Genomic DNA, 17,779 nt, shown 5'->3' with positions numbered 1-17,779 from the left:
CTTTCGTGGAGATGGGTCAGTTCTTCTCTGTGGATGGACGTAGGATCTCCCTGTGTCTCTTTCTTACATGTTTGTGGGACTTTGCAGAATGAAAGAACACATCCATGTACAATTTGACAGATTCCACTAAGTTGTCCTCCAGAAAGATGGCCGATGTATGTTAATAGGCCCTGTAATGCTTGTTTTTCTTTTATAGTTTTAACCATACTGCATAGCATTTTGTACCACTTTTAACAACGCATTATTTTCCCTAAGTGAAAGTTGTAGTGATCATTGTAAATTGTAAAAGGGTTATAATGTCCCCTAAGGAGTGTGGTCCATACCTTACCTAACTTTTGCTGGACTTTCGACGATCTCCATTTAGAAAAACTAATTATGAATAATTCTGAAATGCATGTATTCATGAATGTGGCTTTATTCTTTTTAGGTAATTTCCTTAGACTGAGTGGAGATTATAGTGTGAAAAGTTATGACTGTTTGGTTGTTCTAGGAAATTGTGACATTTCTTTTCTAAATAATTCTGGATGGCTGGGTGTGGTAGCTCACACCTTTAATCCCAGCACTCGGGAGGCTGAGGCAGGAGGATCGTTGTGAGTTTGAGACCAGCCTGGGCTATAAAGTGAGCTCAAGGCCAGCCTGAACTGCATAGCAAGACCCTGTCTCAAAAAGATTTAAAAAAAAAAAAATCTGGGTGTCCCAGCTATATTAGGTCCTATTTATAGGGCTGGGGTGTAGTCAGTAGGACATGTGGCATTTAGTAGAAGTTAAATCTAGGACTTCTGCACTGAACTACACCCCACGCCCATTTTATTTTGTATTTTGTAACAGGTCTTACTGAGTTGCCCAGGTGGAAATTGAATTCATGCTGCCCACTCCTCAGCTTCCTAGAGGGGTGGGATTGCAGGTGTACACTGCCACGCCCAGCCAGAGTGTGTGCTTAATGTGCACAAGGCACTGGATTCTGTCTCTACCCTCTTCTCTCTCCCCGAAAAGTTTTCCTTTTTGGGGGCTTGAAAGTGATCGTAATATCTGAATCAGGTTTTTGATAGGCATTTGAAGTGAAGGCAGAGAGATGTGCGAGACTGATGAAGTGTAGAAAGGAATTACTGAGCGAGATCCTGGTTGGGTTGGAGCCAAGGGAGTGAGGTGAAGAATTCCACGTTGTTTGAAGGGGAAGGCTTGGGTATCGTGCCGGGGAGTGTGCCATGTGATAGAACACCTCCGAGGGAGCCACTGTGTACTCTGGGAAGATGCCGCTGGAAGTGATACTGATTGAGGTGGGGTGTTGCGTGCCTGTCATCCCAGCATTCTGGGAGGCTGAGGCAGGAGAAATTCAAGTTTGAGCCCAGCCTGTGCAATTTAGTAACACCCTATCTCAAAATTAAAGCGAGCTGGGGGTGTATCTCAGTGTCAAGGCCCTGGGTTCAGTGGCCGGTACTGAGAATAGGGGTGAAGTGGGGCTGGTGTGGGGAGTGGAAACGGGCTTGAGGGCAGGAGCTATGGATGTGGAAAAAAAAAGACAGGAACCTTGTTGAGTCAGCATAGGAGTAATTCTGGAGAGGAGCCTGGATGGCGTAATTTGGCAGTCTCGCGCAAGGTTCCCCGATGGCGCTCGGGCGAGGGATGTAGTAAACCAGCTCACCCTCTTCATCCCAGGTCCAAGACAAGCTGCTGCTGTCTGCGTGCCACTTACTGGTGTCCCTGGCCACCACCGTGCGGCCCGTCTTTCTAATTAGCATCCCTGCCGTGCAGAAGGTGTTCAACAGGATCACGGATGCGTCTGCTCAGCGGCTTGTTGATAAGGTAAGACCCCAGGGAACCCCTGGGGCCCCCAGAGCTCAGATCGGGGGAAGCTGAGGAAGCAGAGACCGGCTTGGTTTTGAACTCCTGCTTTATGGGCCACACGGTGCTGGCTGCACTGCACAGCCTCAGTGGTCTTTCATGTGCCGGCCTTTCTGAGGCAGACAGAGCGCTGACTCGGACGTGGGAAAGCGCTTCCTAACATGCAGACAGGCTTTGCTGCTTTGAAAACTGGTCGTCTGGCCAGTGCCAAGAGAGTTCTTGTGCTTTTTAGTTCAAGCCAGTCTAGTCTGTGTTTTTTAGGGTCAGGAAGCTCCAGGCACGTCTCTGCTCAAAGAAGCCTCCTGGGAGGCTCAGGCTGGGTGTTTTAAAGAAGCAGAAAGGGGACAGGGTGGGAGAGGTGGAAGCAGGTTCTGCAGAGCACCCGGGTTAAAGTGTGACGAGGAGAGGCTCCGCACAGCCCTGCTCTGAGTGGCTCTCGGTGGGTGTCCGCAGGGAGCAGCTGGGAGGTTGGATTCAGTGTGTGCGCTGGCATTTCCCCCCGTAACCGTTGAGGAACCAGAGGGGAAGTGTGAACAGCAGCAGGGACATGCCGGACTCAGACCCCAGGTTCCTGCTACCTAGCCTTCTCCTGTGTGGGGTGCCTTGGCGGCGGCTGCAGGCCTGACCCAGGTTAGTGAGAAGGACCTGGGGCCCCGAGCTCAGAGCGTGCGGGGAGTCCAAGCTGTGTTAGGCACAGACAGCTGCTTGTGGTTGTTCTTTGACTTCTGCTGGGTGCTTCTGGGTGTCTTGCAGGCACAGGTGCTGGTGTGTCGAGCGCTCTCCAACATCTTGCTGCTTCCGTGGCCAAACCTTCCTGAGAATGAGCAGCAGTGGCCCGTGCGCTCTGTCAACCATGCCAGCCTCATCTCTGCACTCTCCAGGGACTATCGCAGCCTGAAGCCCAACACTGTCACCCCACAGAGAAAGATGCCCCTGGAGGACAGTAAGTGACCCCTGACAGGAAGTGACAGCCCAGGGAAATGGTTAGGGCGGATTGCGTGTCCTTTGTGGCAGGTGAGATTTGCACCTGCGGCTCATGACCACACTGCTGCCAGGCAGGACAGTCAGACTTGGGTGGTGGAATTCCACTTACCTGTGGAATTCAGTTAACACATCAGTGGGATGTATTTCCTGAGCCCAGCCTGCCCCTTCTATTAGGTAAAATGTAGAAACGGTTAGAGACCTAAGGAAAGTATCTGTACCTGCCTTTGAGAAAACAAACCTTACAGTTATGATGATGATAATGATGATTATTTTTTGTCTTTTTTGAGACAGGGTCTCACTATGCAGTTCAGGCTGGCCTTGAGCTCAGGTTGGTCTTGAACTTGCAAGGATCCTCCAGCCTCAGCCTCCTGATTGTTGGGATTATAGGCGTGCACCACCACGCCCGGCTTTACAGTGATTATTGATCCATTTCACATACTTGTATTAGCAGACAAATGAGTTCCTCTTTACACTGGGAGTTTAAGAACTTTTGTGAGATTGGTAGTAACATTTTCTAAGTCCATATATTTTAGAGGTTTTGAAAGAGCTTGGTATCTTCACAAATGGCTCTTGAAGTTCGGTTTTTTTCATAGAGGGAAGAAAAAAAAAATGAAGTGAGGAATATTCTATTTGAAGTGCAAGGTATCAAATTTTGCTGCAAAATCTTCCTGAAATAACAAGTATAGAAATAGTTTAAAAGTACAATTTTTTTTTTTTTTTTTTTTTTTTTTTTTTTTTTTTGGTTCTTTATATATCCTAGGTTTTTTTTTTTTCTGGTGCTGGGAATTGAACTCATGACCTTGTGCTTGCCAGGCAGGCGCTGTGCTGCTGAGCTAAATCCCCAGCCCCTGAATACAGTATTTTTGCAATAAGAAAATAGTGAAACAAAATTAGGTGGCTTCATTTGTAGAATGTCAAGAAAAATGCCTTATGAAACATCCTAAGTAGTAATATGTACTCAGCATAATTTTTTAAAATATTGTTTTTATAACATAAGATTAACATATGCTCTTTGTTCAAAAATATTAGAATAGTGTAAGGAAGGATAAGGAAACTCCTAAATCTAACCAGTTTATTTTTTGTTTGTTGATTGATGTTTTGAGACGTGGTCTTTCTATGTAGTCCACAGGCTTTGAACGTACAAACTTCCTGCCTTAGCCTACTCTAGTTTTAATCTTTTAGAAAGTAATAATGTTAGCTATGCTTTGTTACTGTTGTCATCTTTTTCTTCTTATCATCCTCCTTGTCTTCATCTTTCTGGTTTTTTTGTGTGTGTTTGTTTTATTTTTGAGACAAGGGTTCACTCTGTAGTTCAAAAAAACTAACTGTGTAAATCCCACCCAGCAGCGTGGAGCACGGCTCCCCGTCCTGCCAGGTCACACAGTTCTTGGGAGCTGTGGGAGTGGAGTAACACGGACCTGTCACCTTTTTTAAAGACTATGCATCCGCCCCTCGGCTGACCAGTCTGTGTTGCTAAAGCCAACTGAAAGGATAAGGAAAAGTCCCAGCCAGCTTTGTGCACATCAGTACGTGCAAACAGGGCCAGGGTTAGCCAAAGTGGAGACAGTTGCTTTTCTTTCAGGGAGAGCTGCCTGGGGTTCTCCACACTGTGGTGATTTCATACCCACTGTCAGATCTCTAGCTCTTCTAGCATTTACCTTCAAAGTCTGATGTTGGATCCTGGTGCTAAATATTTCCCCAAAAATTCAGTAATGCATTCAGTTCTCGCGTTAGTTTTATGAGGCAGGTACTGTTTTCCTGGTTTTAACCACGAGGAAGCCAAGGTATGGAAGATGAAGTAGCTTCCCCGGGGTGACAGGCGGCTGTTCAGGAACAGTGCAGGGTTAGTGTCCACGCTCCTCGCTTCACCTTCGCGGTCGCGCTCTCCTCCAGCACGGGCTGTGCTCCGGGGTAACAAGCGGCCCAGGCAGGCGGTGGCTTCGTGCAAGGGGGCAGGACGATGTCTTGTTCGTGCTGTGTGTTCAGGACCCCGTCTGACGGGCGCCGCCTCAGTCTGTGCTCACACTGGAGAGGACGTGCGGTGGACAGTGGAACGGTTCCTGAGGCTCGTGCCCAGAAATGACTTTTCCGTTCACGTTTCCTTTCGTTGGCCGTGACTTTACCTCGGAGGGGATGGGAAGTGGAAGGCCGTGTGCTAGAAGTGCTTGCCACGTAGCATGTATGATTCCCTCTGAGCACAACCAAAAACATGGTTAATAGTGTGTGAGTGTTTACCGTGTGCCAGGCCCTGGGCTGAAAACTTGAGATACGTTATTTCATTTAGTCTTCTTTCTAATCTTGTGGGGTGTATCTTACTGTCCTCAATCACAGTGATGAAATGAGTTTGGAAAATTTTTCTCGGGCTGGGGATTTAGCTCAGCGGCAAAAGCGCCTGCCTGGCAAGCGCAAGGTTGTGAGTTCAGTTCCCGGTACCGGAGAAAATCCAAAAAAAAAAAAATTTTCTCTTTCAGCTTTGAAAAAATTTCAGACCTACAGAGAAAAAGAAGTGGTTTTTTTGTTTTGTTTTGTTTTGTTTTCTCTTTTTGAGATAGGGCCTCACTATGCAGCTCAGGCTGTCCTTGAACTCACTTGGTAGCGCAGGCTGGCCTCGAACTCACAGTGATCCTCCTGCCTCAGCTTCCCAAGTGCTGGGATTACAGGCGTGGGCCACCACGCCTGGCCAAGAAAATGAAGTTGAGTGACGAGACAGTCTTCAGTCTTTCACCCTCATTTACCAGTTGTTAAACTTTTAACGTTTATGTTTCCTCTCCCCAACATATATGTGCTGTGTGTGTGTCTGTGTGTTTGGTGCAGGGGATTAAACCCATGGCAATTTGGCAAGCTAGGCAAGTGCTGTACCACTGTTACATCTCCAGCGCTTTCTAAAATCTTTATTTTGAAACAGGGTATTGCTAAGTTAGCCCAGTGGGCCTTAAACTTGTGTTTCTCCTACTTCAGCTTCCTTGGTAGCTGGAATTACGGGCATGCGCTATTGCACTGGACCGCTTTTTTTTAAACTTAGACTCATGAAGTTCATTGCACATAGTGACATTTTATCCCTGAATACTTAACCTTTATATAGAAAAAGATATTCTCTTATATAACTTAACACAACCAAAATCTTACAATATTTTAACATTTGGACTACATTGAAAATTTCTCCCATTGTTACCAGGATATCCTTTTTGCTTTTTTAAGAAATTGGGGATTATGCATTATATTTAATGTTTAATACAGAAGAGCATCCCACTTTTTGTCTCTTATGACATTGGCATTTTTTGAGAGGTCCAGGGCTTGTTATTTTTTTTGTCTGATTATCCCAGCAGATTTAGTGTAGTGATATACTTCCCATTAAATGTCACTTCTCTTTGTTCCATTGTTTTTCAGGTAGTGTCTCTCAGTGTCCCTTGGAAGGGTACTTTTTCCCCAAGGCCTGGCAGGTCTAGGCACAGGACCTTAGATGAAGGAGTGGGGTCAGGAGTTTGGGTCTGAATGGCTTTAGATCCTGGGCTGGGTACTGCTTTGCTGCTAAAGTTGCTTCTTTCTTCTAGAAAAGGTGGTTTTGAATGGCTTTATAATATCTTGTCCTTGTGAAAGTACAGTAGCTTTCTTACCCATCCTCACACTATTATGTACTTGCAGTGTTTTCAGTTTTTTACATTTGTATTTTTGAAAATAACCCTTGGTCTCTGCATTAAAAGTCTCATTGCATTAAAAGTCAGAGGTCAGATTTTGGTCTCTTGACTTGGTTGGTGTTGCCGTCTGAACTGCTCCCTTAGTGTCTCATACCCTCTTAGGAAGCGCCTGCCTTGGTGAGTTCCTAGCGTGGTGGAAGTCCGTAGGCTTGCGGTGATGCGAGCGCCTCCTCGGTAGTGCGGGTGTGCCTTTCTCTCGCTGCCTGGCACCGCCGCGAACCGCCTCGTGGCTCAGGCCCGTTGTGAACCATTGTCTTGTTCTTTCCTCAGTCCCGTGAGAGAAGTGATGTTACCTGCCCAGATTTTCAGGTGAGGAAGCCAAGACCCAGCAGCTAACAGTTAGGCGCCTGATTCTGTACACTTCCTTCTCTCGGCTCCACAGAAGCCGGTGAGGAGATCAGAGCGATGCAGAGAGTTCTGCCCGGTAGAAGGTCCTGAAGCCAGGGAGCCTCCTCCCGTGCTGGGAAGTGGCGCCAGTGTCCCTGTCCTGGCCTTGCTTACACGCCAAGGGCTTTGCTAGAATTGTTTGAACTTGTCTCTAACTCTCTCACAGCAGCCCTGCAAGATGGGGCTGTGAGCTGTTCCCTGTGCCCCAGGGAGACCTGGCCCGGGTCTGCAGGCACTTGTGGGTCCCATCCAGGACTCACTGCCCTCCTGTGTGTTGGCCGCTGCCTCTGTTTTCCCAGGGTGCTTGTGGAATCACCAGGAGAGCTCACATGCAGCGTTGTTAATTATATCTGTTGCGGATAATAGAACAGTAGTCGTTTGTATTCTCAGGCTGCAGACCTGATGGCTTACGGTGTGGGTGTGAATTAGTGAGCTGGGCGGTGTCTGCAGTGGCAGCAGAAAGTTTGATGTGCATGTGTGCATTCTTACCCATGGTAATTACCCTTGGACACTTAACTTTTCTCACTGGTCTATTCATCATCTTATTTTTGTTTTTTTCCCTTGTGCTGCTGGGTATTGAATCCAGAGCCTCCGGCATGCTAGGTGCATGCTTTGCCTCTGAGGCACATCCCCAGCCCTCATTGTGTAATTTTGAGTAAGTTGGCCGGGGATGTAGCTCAGCGGCAGAGTGCCTGCCTGGCAAGCACGAGGTCCTGAGTTCAGTTCCCGACACAAAAAACAAAAAAACGTTGTAAGTCCAAGGCAACTGACATGGGGGTAAATGTCTTTATTTTTCTTCTCTGTGGACTTGTTCTGGTGGGTAGAGGTAAAACAGACACAGACCTGAGCTAGAGGACGGACAGATTACTGGAGTTCTGGTGGTGGGAAGGAGAGAAAGAGAGACAGAGAAAAATGTACATAGTGGAGCCAAGGCAGACTGTTCCAGAGCAAACCTGTGCGGTTGTCTTCCCGATCCCTTTGCAGATTTTGTCCTCTTCCCTTGTGTCCCCTTCATGCTGTGCTTTATCCTCAAACAACTCATAACCTGCAGCTTAATCTTGATTTGCAGCCAAAGTGATTATCCATCAGACACTCAGTGTCTTAGAAGATATCGTGGAGAATATCTCTGGGGAGTCCACCAAGTCCCGACAGATCTGCTACCAGTCACTGCAGGAATCCGTTCAGGTCTCCCTGGCCCTCTTTCCAGCCTTTATCCATCAGTCAGGTAAGAGCTGGCCCAGAGGCCTCCCGGGTGGATGGCACTCCCCAGTGCCGAGTGCTTGCTTAGATCTGTCGAGCGTGCAGCGCAGGCCTTGACTTACTCGGGGAAGGGAGCCGGTGCTGACAGCAGAGGGCAGTGCTGTTCTTCTGGGAGTTCCGGGCTGAGTCCCCATGAAGAAGCGGGCCGATCCTTCCGTGTGGGCCCTGGTGCCTGTCACGCTGTGCAGTCATTTGTGGCTTCCTGCCTAGTTTCCCGTCTTTCGTCTTTGCCTTCTCCCCGTAAGCAAGATCAAGTGAGAGAGTAGTGACCGTTACAGGAGAGGCGAGAGGACTGTCTCAGATTAGTGCTTGCCTGCCGGGCCAGGTGAGTTCGGCTGAGTTGCTCCCCTCACCCCGCTCTGTCAGTGTCGCTGGTGAGGCTGTCTAGCGCTGGGGATGCACTTGCCCGGCTGTCCTGACAGCACGGCTCAGCATATGTTCAGAGTGTCTCTGGTGAGCAGGTTGGGTGGGGCTAAGTTCACAGTACACCATGCAGGATAATTGCGGGATCTGGAGGTGGAGCCACACGAGCTGTAACCCGTATTTTCTGCACTTAGTCCACTTGGTAGAGCAGGGCTGTGCAGCCTGAGGACACCCTCATTATCCACATTCAGCCACTTAGCTCCTGACCCCGCTGCAGGGATTCCTGGTCATGGAGAGAAGCGGCCAAGTCACTCAGGTTGAGTAGTTCATCAGAGTAGCACAGAACGGTCCGGCTGCAGTATAAACTCTAGCGTGGCTGGGTGCTGGGCATTGAGTGAGGCTTCCAGGCGACCTCCATTTCCTTTGGAGCCGTCAGGCTGGGGTTCCCTGTACGAGAGCTGTTTTGTCAGCAGGTCCTTAGTCATTTTCTGCTTTCTGTCATTGGCTCTGATGGTACCGGGGAAGCTTCCTCCAGCAGGAAGCATTAGAGAGAAACGACTGTGCAGATCGCAAAAGAAAGTCGGTCAAGCCCAGGGCCTCCTTCCCCACGCGTGTAACTCTGCCCGTTTCCTTCATGTAGATGTGACTGATGAGATGCTGAGCTTCTTCCTCACTCTGTTTCGCGGCCTTAGAGTACAGATGGGCGTGCCTTTTACTGAGCAAATCATACAGACTTTCCTCAACATGTTTACCAGGTAACCATGCCCCTGCCACCCAGCCTTCCCAGACGCGCGTGAGAAGTAGTGGAGCCTGGCCACACGCGGGGGACTTCCTGCGGCTTGTCTTCACTGCCGTAGACATTGGTTTTCATGCTGTTCCCCCAAGCAGGCAGGCGTTGGTTACTGTGTGATGCTCTCGTCCGCAGAGAACAGCTGGCCGAAAGCATCCTCCAGGAAGGTAGCACCGGCTGCCGGGTGGTAGAGAAGTTCCTGAAGATCCTGCAGGTGGTGGTGCAGGAGCCTGGCCAGGTGTTCAAGCCCTTCCTCCCCAGCATCATCGCCCTGTGCATGGAGCAGGTGTACCCCATCATCGCTGAGGTAGGCAAGGCCAGGGCGGGCCCCAGAGCCGCCACGTCCCGCGGCCCCAGCGTTGCTTGGCATTGGAGAGAAAGGACATGTCAAGGAAAAATGGTTTTTAAAGTTAATTTGGTACTTTAGGAGTCCGTGAATCCCCTCCCCGCAAGAAACAATGCCTTTAGCTTAGTACGGTCTTGCTAAAGTGGTCAGGTTAATGAGAGTAGACCAGTGTAGTCATTACAACATGGATTGGTCGGTAAGGTCAGTCTCTCTTGGCTTTGTTGAGTGAAAATGTATGGTTTTCTGCAGCAAGCAGTATTAGAGATATACTTTCCTATTAAAGTATTCATGATCTCACGGACGCAAGGCACGTTCTTGGAAGCATTCAAACAAGCCTTTCAGTGTTACAGGAAGGCTCTTGGTTCTTCTTGGAAAACAGACGCTCAGCATGACAAAATGCAGAAGCTGAATTTTATGATAATAGTTACATAAATAGATGCTAACCTTTTTAGCTGAGCTAAGACTGAAACAAGTCCAAGTGCTTTGCATCCTGAAGCGTACTTAGGCCTCGCTCCCCTTCCTGCCGTGGAACTTGTGACCTCAAGCGTCAGTTTAATTCTAATCAAACAAAACTGGATGAAGTGTACCTGTGCCTGATAAGTTCGAATTCTACGGAGACATCAGGAATGATGTGATGTTCTCCAGTGATAGGGAGAGTTTTGGTTAAGTTAGAAAACACACGGAGCCCGCCCTCTTCTTGGGGAACCCTGCTTGCCAGTAAAGGAGGCAGCAGACAGACAGCAGTTAGCACGGTGTGCTGCCTCCGCCGGGACGTCTTCTGTAGCGTCTCTCTGTAGTGTTAAGGGCTCTTTAAACTCTTTCTATGACAAGCAGCACTGCTTTTAAGGCATCTTGCCGTCTGTAGACGCAGAGGCTGTGTAGGACCAGGTCAGCTAGGGCAGCGTTTTATCCTGGGGGAGGGAGCACAGCCAGGAAGATACGACATATCACGTGGCTGTTTTCTCAACAGAAGGCGCACATTCTTACTGTCCGCTGCTCAGTGGTCTCTTTCCCTGCGTACAGGGCTGAGTACTCGTCCCAGAAAGGGTCCTTGGGAGTGGCCCCGCTGTTGTGTCCCAAGTGTGGTCCTCTATGGGAACTGCAACTCCGGGCGCAGGAAGTGAAGGCGTGTGGGCGGATGCCGACGCCCCGCGCTCTGTTCTCAGGCATCTCTTAGACTTCTGTGCAGCCCCGTGCCCAGGCCGTGCGTGGCTCCCCCAGCTGCAGGGAGGGAGTGTGCAAATGTGTGTGTGTGTGTTTCCACAGCGTCCTTCCCCGGATGTGAAGGCTGAGCTGTTCGAGCTCCTTTTCCGGATGCTCCATCACAACTGGCGCTACTTCTTCAAGTCCACTGTCCTGGCCAGTGTGCAGCGGGGCGTGGCCGAGGAGCAGATGGAGAACGAGTCCCAGTTCAGTGCCATCATGCAGGTGAGGGGCAGGGGCCGGCGAGGCTTCTCTGTGCCCCAAGAGCGGCGCCCTCCTCCTGCCGCCCACGGTCCGTGGCCCGCCCTGGCGTAGAGTCCCACTGCGTCCAGCCTGGCCACTGCTGCAAACCCTGGCCTCGGCACCTCGCAGCTTTGGGGTCTGAAACGCAGTTCAACCTTTAGTACCTGTGAACTTAGTTGGTTTCTCGCCCGGTGTCCTCACTGTAAAGTGGGGTGACTGCCTGTTTCACGGTGTTGTGAGGCACATGAAGTAAGGTGCGTGGGTGCGTACTCTGCAGAGGCACGGGGTCATTCCCCTCCTCGGTGCGGAGACGGCCTGAATCCAGGCCACCGCGGCTCTCCTTTCCCGGAGACAGCTGAAGAGGCGTCGTTCAGGGAGGGGCCCAGCTGTCTCCTTTCTTCAGTCACGGTACTGGAGATTGAATCCAGGACCCTCACACTCAGGAACATCCCCAGCTCTTTTTATTTTTCTGCGACGTTGTTTTGAGACAGGGTGTCACTAAGTGTTCCAGGCTGGGCTTGAACCTGTGGTCCTCTCGCCTCAGCCTCCCAGAGTGCTGGGACGTAGGCACACGCCGGCACGCCGGGCTCCTCGCAGTGTTGTGAAAGGCAGCCCTGGCTCGGCCCACGTTGAGAGCAGTGCTTCCCCACGGGTCAGGGCTCACTCTCACACAGGGTCTCGCTGCGTGCCCAGGCTGGCCTCCGCCCCCTGCAGCCAGCGCTCTGTTTGTAGTGCATGCTCTTCCTTGGGAGGAGCCCAGAGGGGCTTCCTCCCTCCCTCCCGCTTCCCACTGACACACAGCGTGCACCCGAGCGCACGTGTTCTCATGTGCACATACCTGTCTGGAAGAGGTGCCCTCCCCTGGTCCCTTCGTCTTCGGCACGTCGTCGAGGGCTTGTGTTTGGAGTGGCCTGGGGTCTGCTCCCCTCCTCCCTCTCCTGAGCTCTGCTCCTGCTGTTAAGGGTTATTAGGCAGGGGCCAGGGATTTAGCTCAGCGGTACAGCATCTGCCTGGCAAGAGCAAGATCGTGAGTTTGAGCCCTGGTACCAAAAAAATTAAGAAAACAAAATTATTAGGCAGAGTAAGATTTACTCCCAACTCAGGCCCAGTAAAAGTCACTCGGAGAGTATCTACACAATTTGGCACACCCACCCCACCCCTGAAGCACTAGGCTTGAACCTAGGGGCACCAAGCAGTACCTTTCTTATTTTCCACGCTGAGACCGCGTCTCAGTCAGGTGTGAGCTTCGCTCTTCCTGCTGCAGCCTGCCAAGCAGCCGTATTACCGGCGTGCACCACCGCAGGATGGCGGACTCGTACCATGTGAAAGATGTAGTTAGCACAGGACCTAACAGTTCTGCTCCTAAGGATTTTACTCACGGTAAATAAAGACATCTGTTCACGCAACCTGTACACAGATGTTTGTAATGGTTTTTTCATAATCGCTAAAACCCATCAGTATAAACCAGTAGGCACGTGCGTATAGTGGACTGCTACTGAGCAATGAGTCTGATGGATTCCGTTCCATTGTACGCCATTCTAGAGGAGCAGAACTTCAAGGACAGAGAATGAGCCAGCGCTCAGCGGGAAGGAGAGAGGGCAGTCACACGGGCACTGAGGGAGCACTTGGGGGTGAGGGGGATGTTGGGGGTCCTGATTGTGATGGTGGCACAGCTGATTGTGTTGGTCAGAGTCACACGTTGGTAAACCTCAGAAGTTTGAGCGTATGTTTTGCTTCAGGAAGCCCAACTTTAAAGAATAAAGGAATGTAAACCTTGGTAATCATGGATTACACGGTCCCTTTTCGTACCTTAGCGGCCCAGGGTCGGAATGGCGAAGCAGTCGCCACTTACCCAGGGAGGGTTCCTGCAGACCACCCGCGTCTGCACTTCCTGTGTCACTTCTGTTGGAGCAGGATGGTTGGTGCTTGTGGTGTGAGTCATTTCGCCCCTGAACTAGTGACTTTCCCTGCAGGGATTCAGGGCAGTTTACAGTGTTGTTGCTTAACCCCAAGGCAGAGGCTGAGAAGGCGCCTCTAAGGATCGGTGCCTGTCGGACCTGGGGTGCGAAGGAAGAGGGTGCTTCTCCAGGGCGCGGCTGCTTGGGGCAAGCAGGCAGGCAGGCTTCAGCGTCTGCTGGGATTGCCAAGGGATGTGGCCAGAGCCGTGGCCTTGTCGTTGGAAAGACCCAGCGCAAGGGTTCCGGTGGTTGTCTTGTAGAAGATGCGAGGCCAGGCTGCGAGGGGAGGCTCTGTGGGGAGACCTTGGCGTGCAGGCTCAGGTGTGTTGCGGCTGGACGGGTCGGGAACATCAAGATGGGATGCCTCCCTGTAGGCTAAGGCAGGGAAGCTGCTCAGCTCTGCGGGTATGGGTGGGGGCCCCGGGAGGGCTGGACCTGGGGGTGCTCCAGGGCTGCTTGTAAGACGGTGGTCTTGTTCCCAGGCTTTTGGGCAGTCCTTTCTCCAGCCGGACATCCACCTTTTCAAACAAAATCTGTTCTACTTAGAGACTCTCAACACCAAGCAGAAGCTGTACCACAAGGTAAGTGCCATCTCTCGGGGGACTCCCACATCTCGCACCCGGGGAGCAGGGCAGCCCCGGGGGCTGCATCAGCCTCACCCCTGCGCTCCCCACACCTCTGCCTGCAGAAGATCTTCCGGACCACCATGCTTTTCCAGTTTGTGAATGTGCTGCTCCAGGTCCTGGTTCATAAGTCCCACGACCTCCTGCAAGAGGAGATCGGCATCGCCATCTACAACATGGCCTCTGTGGACTTTGACGGCTTCTTTGCAGCCTTCCTTCCAGGGTTCCTGACCGGCTGTAACGGTGTAGACGCCAACCAGAAAAACGTGCTGGGGCGGAATTTCAAGATGGATCGGGTGAGGAGAGCAAGGCCAGGCTAGAATGGCAAGTGCGGCAGGCTCTGGACCCTGCACCTGTCCCTGAGGGCAGGCTGCCCGGGGCACACCAGGCCTGTGGGTGCGGGCTGTCCCCACCCCGTCATGTGGTGGCGGCTTGTGCGGTACTTGGATGGCTGGTGCGGGGCTGGGCTGAGGAAACTTGTCTTGGAATCTTTCTCCCTTCCCGAGCCTTGCTTCTGTAGCTCGCGGTGCTTAGTCTCAGCCCTGCAGCCCCGGTCCCTGGCTTCAGCAGTCCCTCACCTTTGTCCTGAAGGGTGGGAAATTGCCCCATCTTCTTTGCACTTAACTACTCCGCCCCCACGAGAGCACCCCTCAGCTGGGCCAGAGGCTTCATCGTGGACGATGAGCCCCGCTAGGGCGAGCGCTATTAAGTGTAGAAAGTCGTACTTGTCACTAAGTTGCCCGAACTTGCAGGTTGGCTGAGAAGACAGATGCTTAGGAGCTTCAGCTCTGCCTCCCGACCCTTGCTAACGATGGGCCTGCTTGCCCGTCTGTCCAGAGTTCTTTCCAGAGCAGCTCCCGCCCCGGCTGGGCTGGCATGCTGCGGGTTCTGCGGGAGAGTCTTTGAGGTGCTCCCCCTCTGTCCCATGCTGCCTTGGGGCGGGGGAGCAGGGGTGTGGATGGCTCTGAACGCACGTGATGCCCTCAGTGCTGGGGTGTCTGGACCCGCAGTGCCCACTTCTCCTGTCCTGCCTTGCTGGGAGCTCACCTCCCTCTCTGTACAGGTGTCTGAAGCTCCGCTCCTTGCCCAGTATACTCTCTGGAACTTTCCTGTAGAGCAGGTTGTGTTCTTCCTTGATCCCTTCACACATACGTGGTGACGTTAAGAGAAGAAATCTTTAGGCTTTTGTGTGTTTTCCTGATGCTCCTGACTTCTCAGTATCCCACCCATGGCCCCCTGCCAGATAAGGGTTCTTGGTCTTGCTGGGGTGGACATGACTTCCTGCTTCTCTCACAGTATGCCTTGGGAAAGATGTTTTTTGTTGTTGTTGTTGTTGTTTTTTTGTCTTTTTAAGAAGGGTCTCACTATGCAGTTCAGGCCAGCCTTGAGCTCACTTTCTAGCCCAGGCTGGTCTCAAACTCACAGGGATCCTCCTGCCTCAGCCTCCCAAGTGCTGGGATTACAGGCACGTGCCACCACACCCAGCTCAAAAGTTTTTTTGTTCTTGTTTTTTTTAAGACCCAGACCCTACTTTCTTTTGTTTTGGAATGTTTCTTTCCTTGAGATCTATTTTATTAAGTTAGAAATTCACTTTAGGTACTTGGATATTTTTTCTTTCTTTTCTTAGAGCCCACATCCTAATATCTATCTGTCTGTCTGTCTATCTTTTTGGGACAGGTCTTGCTCTGCAGTTCAGGCTGGCCTTGAACTCACCTTGTAGCCCAGGCTGGTTTCAAACTTGCAGTGATCCGATCCTTTTGCCTCAGCCTCCCAAGTGCTGGGATTACAGGCGTGCGCCACCCTGCCAGGGTGTCGCATCCTCATATTTAAAGATCAGTTTCTAATGACATCAGTATCAGTTAACTTCTTGGTTTAAAGCAGTGGCTTCCAAATCTATATATTAAAGACAGAGAAACAGACTTGTATTCCACTGAGAAATTCTGATATGGTGTTTGAGAGCCCCTGATTTAAAGGACATCCTTTGTTTTTTTTTTCTGAGCATGAGATAAAGGAGTCCCACTTTCTGGAAGTTCATTTGTTCTCTCTGTGTTCGGAGCTGGCTTTCTCAGGCCCAGGGCCCCAGCTGGGGTCCCAGCTCTTCCCTTTGGCCAGTGTTGTGCAGACAGGTAACACAGTGTCCCCTGAGGGCCACGCCACGCAAAGCAGTTTCTGCACCCTGCCCTGGCTAAGCCTTCAGCAGAAGTGTAGGTGCGGCTGCCAGCTCCGCTTCATTGGTGAGCGGGGCTCCGAAGGTCAGCAGGTTGTTGGGGCACAGTGCCAGGGAGCAGGACTGAGGCCTGGGTGTTCCGTGTAGGGAGAGCCCAGCAGAGGTCTGACCTAGCCAGCTGGGGCAGGACAAGGCCTCCAAGCAGCTCTTCGGAGGAGACAGCCTTGTTGCCGAGTTGCGGAGGAGCAGCTGTGGGCAGGGGAGGCGGTACAGGTGGGATGCAGGAGGGCTAGCGGTGCCTTCCACGGCTTCCGGAGTCGGTCTTGTCACCCCGTTTGAGGAAGGATTCCCTTGGCACCACTAGCCGGGGCAGGCAGCCTGCTCGTCCTGTGACAGGCTTCGTTACGTTCCTCGCATGGACTTACGCGGCAGGCCTCCCGTACCGCCGCACTGGAGAGCAGAGTCTCACGGGGTACGTGAGGGCGTTCAGGGTTCCAGCTGCGAGGGGTCCCTTTCCTCGCAGCCTGGGTGCCTTCGCACAGGCGCTTGTGGCTGGCTGGGGCAGCCTGGAGCCGGTGGAGGGAGGGTTCTGCGGGGTGATGGTGTCGCTGCAGGTGGCCGTGGTGAGGGGCAGCGCTGCACGGCAGCTGAGCCTGGCTGGCCCTTCCTCCCTGTGTGCAGCCTGTGGTGCCGGGGTAGTGGTGAGGACGCAGTGATGCTGGCTCTTCGCTGCCACGCTGCCCGGCACCTTGGCTCTGGAGAACGCGTGTCGCGTCAGGGCTCCGCTGCAGACCTCACCCTGGAGCTGGGCCCTGAAGTAGTGGTGGGTGACCTGGGGTGTTGGAGGGCGAGGGCCTGCAGGGCAGGGCTTCAGCTGTGCCCCTGCCTTCTAGGACCTGCCCTCGTTCACGCAGAACGTGCACAGGCTGGTCAACGACCTGCGCTACTACCGACTCTGCAATGACAGCCTGCCCCCGGGCACGGTGAAGCTCTAGGCCCCCTGCCGAGGGACACGGCCTGCTGCGCAGTTACCACAGCGCCTCCGCCTCCCACCGCAGGTGTCACCAGGCAAGTCTCAGCCAGTCCTTGGAGCCTCAGCCCTGAGCCTCGCGGCTGGCCTCTGCCCCTCCCACTGCCCTCTCCTGCCACCACCCGGCAGAGCTGGCTTCAGGCCCGTCACCGCGCTGCTCGGAGCTCCCAGGGCATTTGGAGCACAGGGAGGCACCGGGAAGCGCTGGGGCGGTCCGCGCGGTCCCGTGCACATCAGTCGCGGGGCAGAAGCGCCAAGGACAGTTCACGACAGTGCCACCTTCTCACCATTCCACCTCCCCCACCCGGGCCCCGCTGGCCGCGAGAGACGCGACGTTGGGACTGTTTACCGCGCCTCCCCTCCCCCCTCCGATTGCCTTGAAGTCTCTGCTCCGCCAGGGTTTGCAAAGACTCGTGTTGTTGTTTTCTCATCATTCCATTGTGATACTAAGAAATGAAGCTTAATGAAAAATAAAATGCTTACCTTGTTATATAAACCTGGTTAAGGAGCTTCTTTCTGCCCAGCAAAGCAGGTGAGGGCCACTGGGGCGAGTGCGGCAGTGAGGGCCGAGGGCAGCGGCGTCCACGTTCGTGTCGGGCTTCCCGGCGAGGGGCTGGCTGCGTCCGTCTCCCAGATGAGGTCTCTTTGAGGAATGTGAGGGGACGGGGTGCCTGTAGCTTGTATTCAGAGGAGGTAGCGGAGCTGGTCTCAGCAACACCGGCCTTTTGGTGAGATACGTGTGCCCAGCCTGCCTGACTGCAGGGCCCAGAGCTGTCCCCCAGGCCTGCTCTCTGCATCAGAAGCATGGGCCCTGCTCCCCACCTGCGTGTGCCTTCCTGTCTTGGCTACTTTTCTCTCACCGCTGAGACAAAATACCCAATGCCCACA

The 17,779-nt window shown here is 52.4% G+C and overlaps 1 protein-coding gene across 5 annotated transcripts in view; it reads left to right on the top strand.

Annotated features, from left to right (window-relative positions):
* The window catches only part of Xpo6 (exportin 6), a 92,410-nt gene extending 75,023 nt beyond the window's left edge, over positions 1-17,387 (top strand). For 4 of the 5 annotated variants that reach the window (XM_005405147.1, XM_005405146.1, XM_005405149.2 and 1 more), the window contains 9 exons: positions 1,657-1,803; positions 2,596-2,785; positions 7,978-8,133; positions 9,172-9,286; positions 9,457-9,628; positions 10,934-11,095; positions 13,554-13,652; positions 13,760-13,990; positions 16,755-17,387. In XM_005405147.1, coding sequence (XP_005405204.1) covers positions 1,657-1,803; positions 2,596-2,785; positions 7,978-8,133; positions 9,172-9,286; positions 9,457-9,628; positions 10,934-11,095; positions 13,554-13,652; positions 13,760-13,990; positions 16,755-16,856 — 1,374 coding nt within the window. In that variant the 3' untranslated portion in view covers positions 16,857-17,387. Of the gene's footprint in view, positions 1-1,656; positions 1,804-2,595; positions 2,786-7,977; positions 8,134-9,171; positions 9,287-9,456; positions 9,629-10,933; positions 11,096-13,553; positions 13,653-13,759; positions 14,019-16,754 lie in introns of all 5 variants that reach the window. The other variant, XM_013504862.1, reaches the window with a different exon arrangement.
* Positions 17,388-17,779: the final 392 nt, after the last annotated feature.

This window comes from Chinchilla lanigera, unplaced genomic scaffold (genome assembly GCF_000276665.1).
Source record: "Chinchilla lanigera isolate Chin_1 unplaced genomic scaffold, ChiLan1.0 scaffold00092, whole genome shotgun sequence".
Taxonomy (NCBI): Eukaryota; Metazoa; Chordata; class Mammalia; order Rodentia; family Chinchillidae; genus Chinchilla; species Chinchilla lanigera.
Note: the sequence above shows the minus strand (reverse complement) of the source record. Positions and strands in the feature narration are given on the sequence as shown.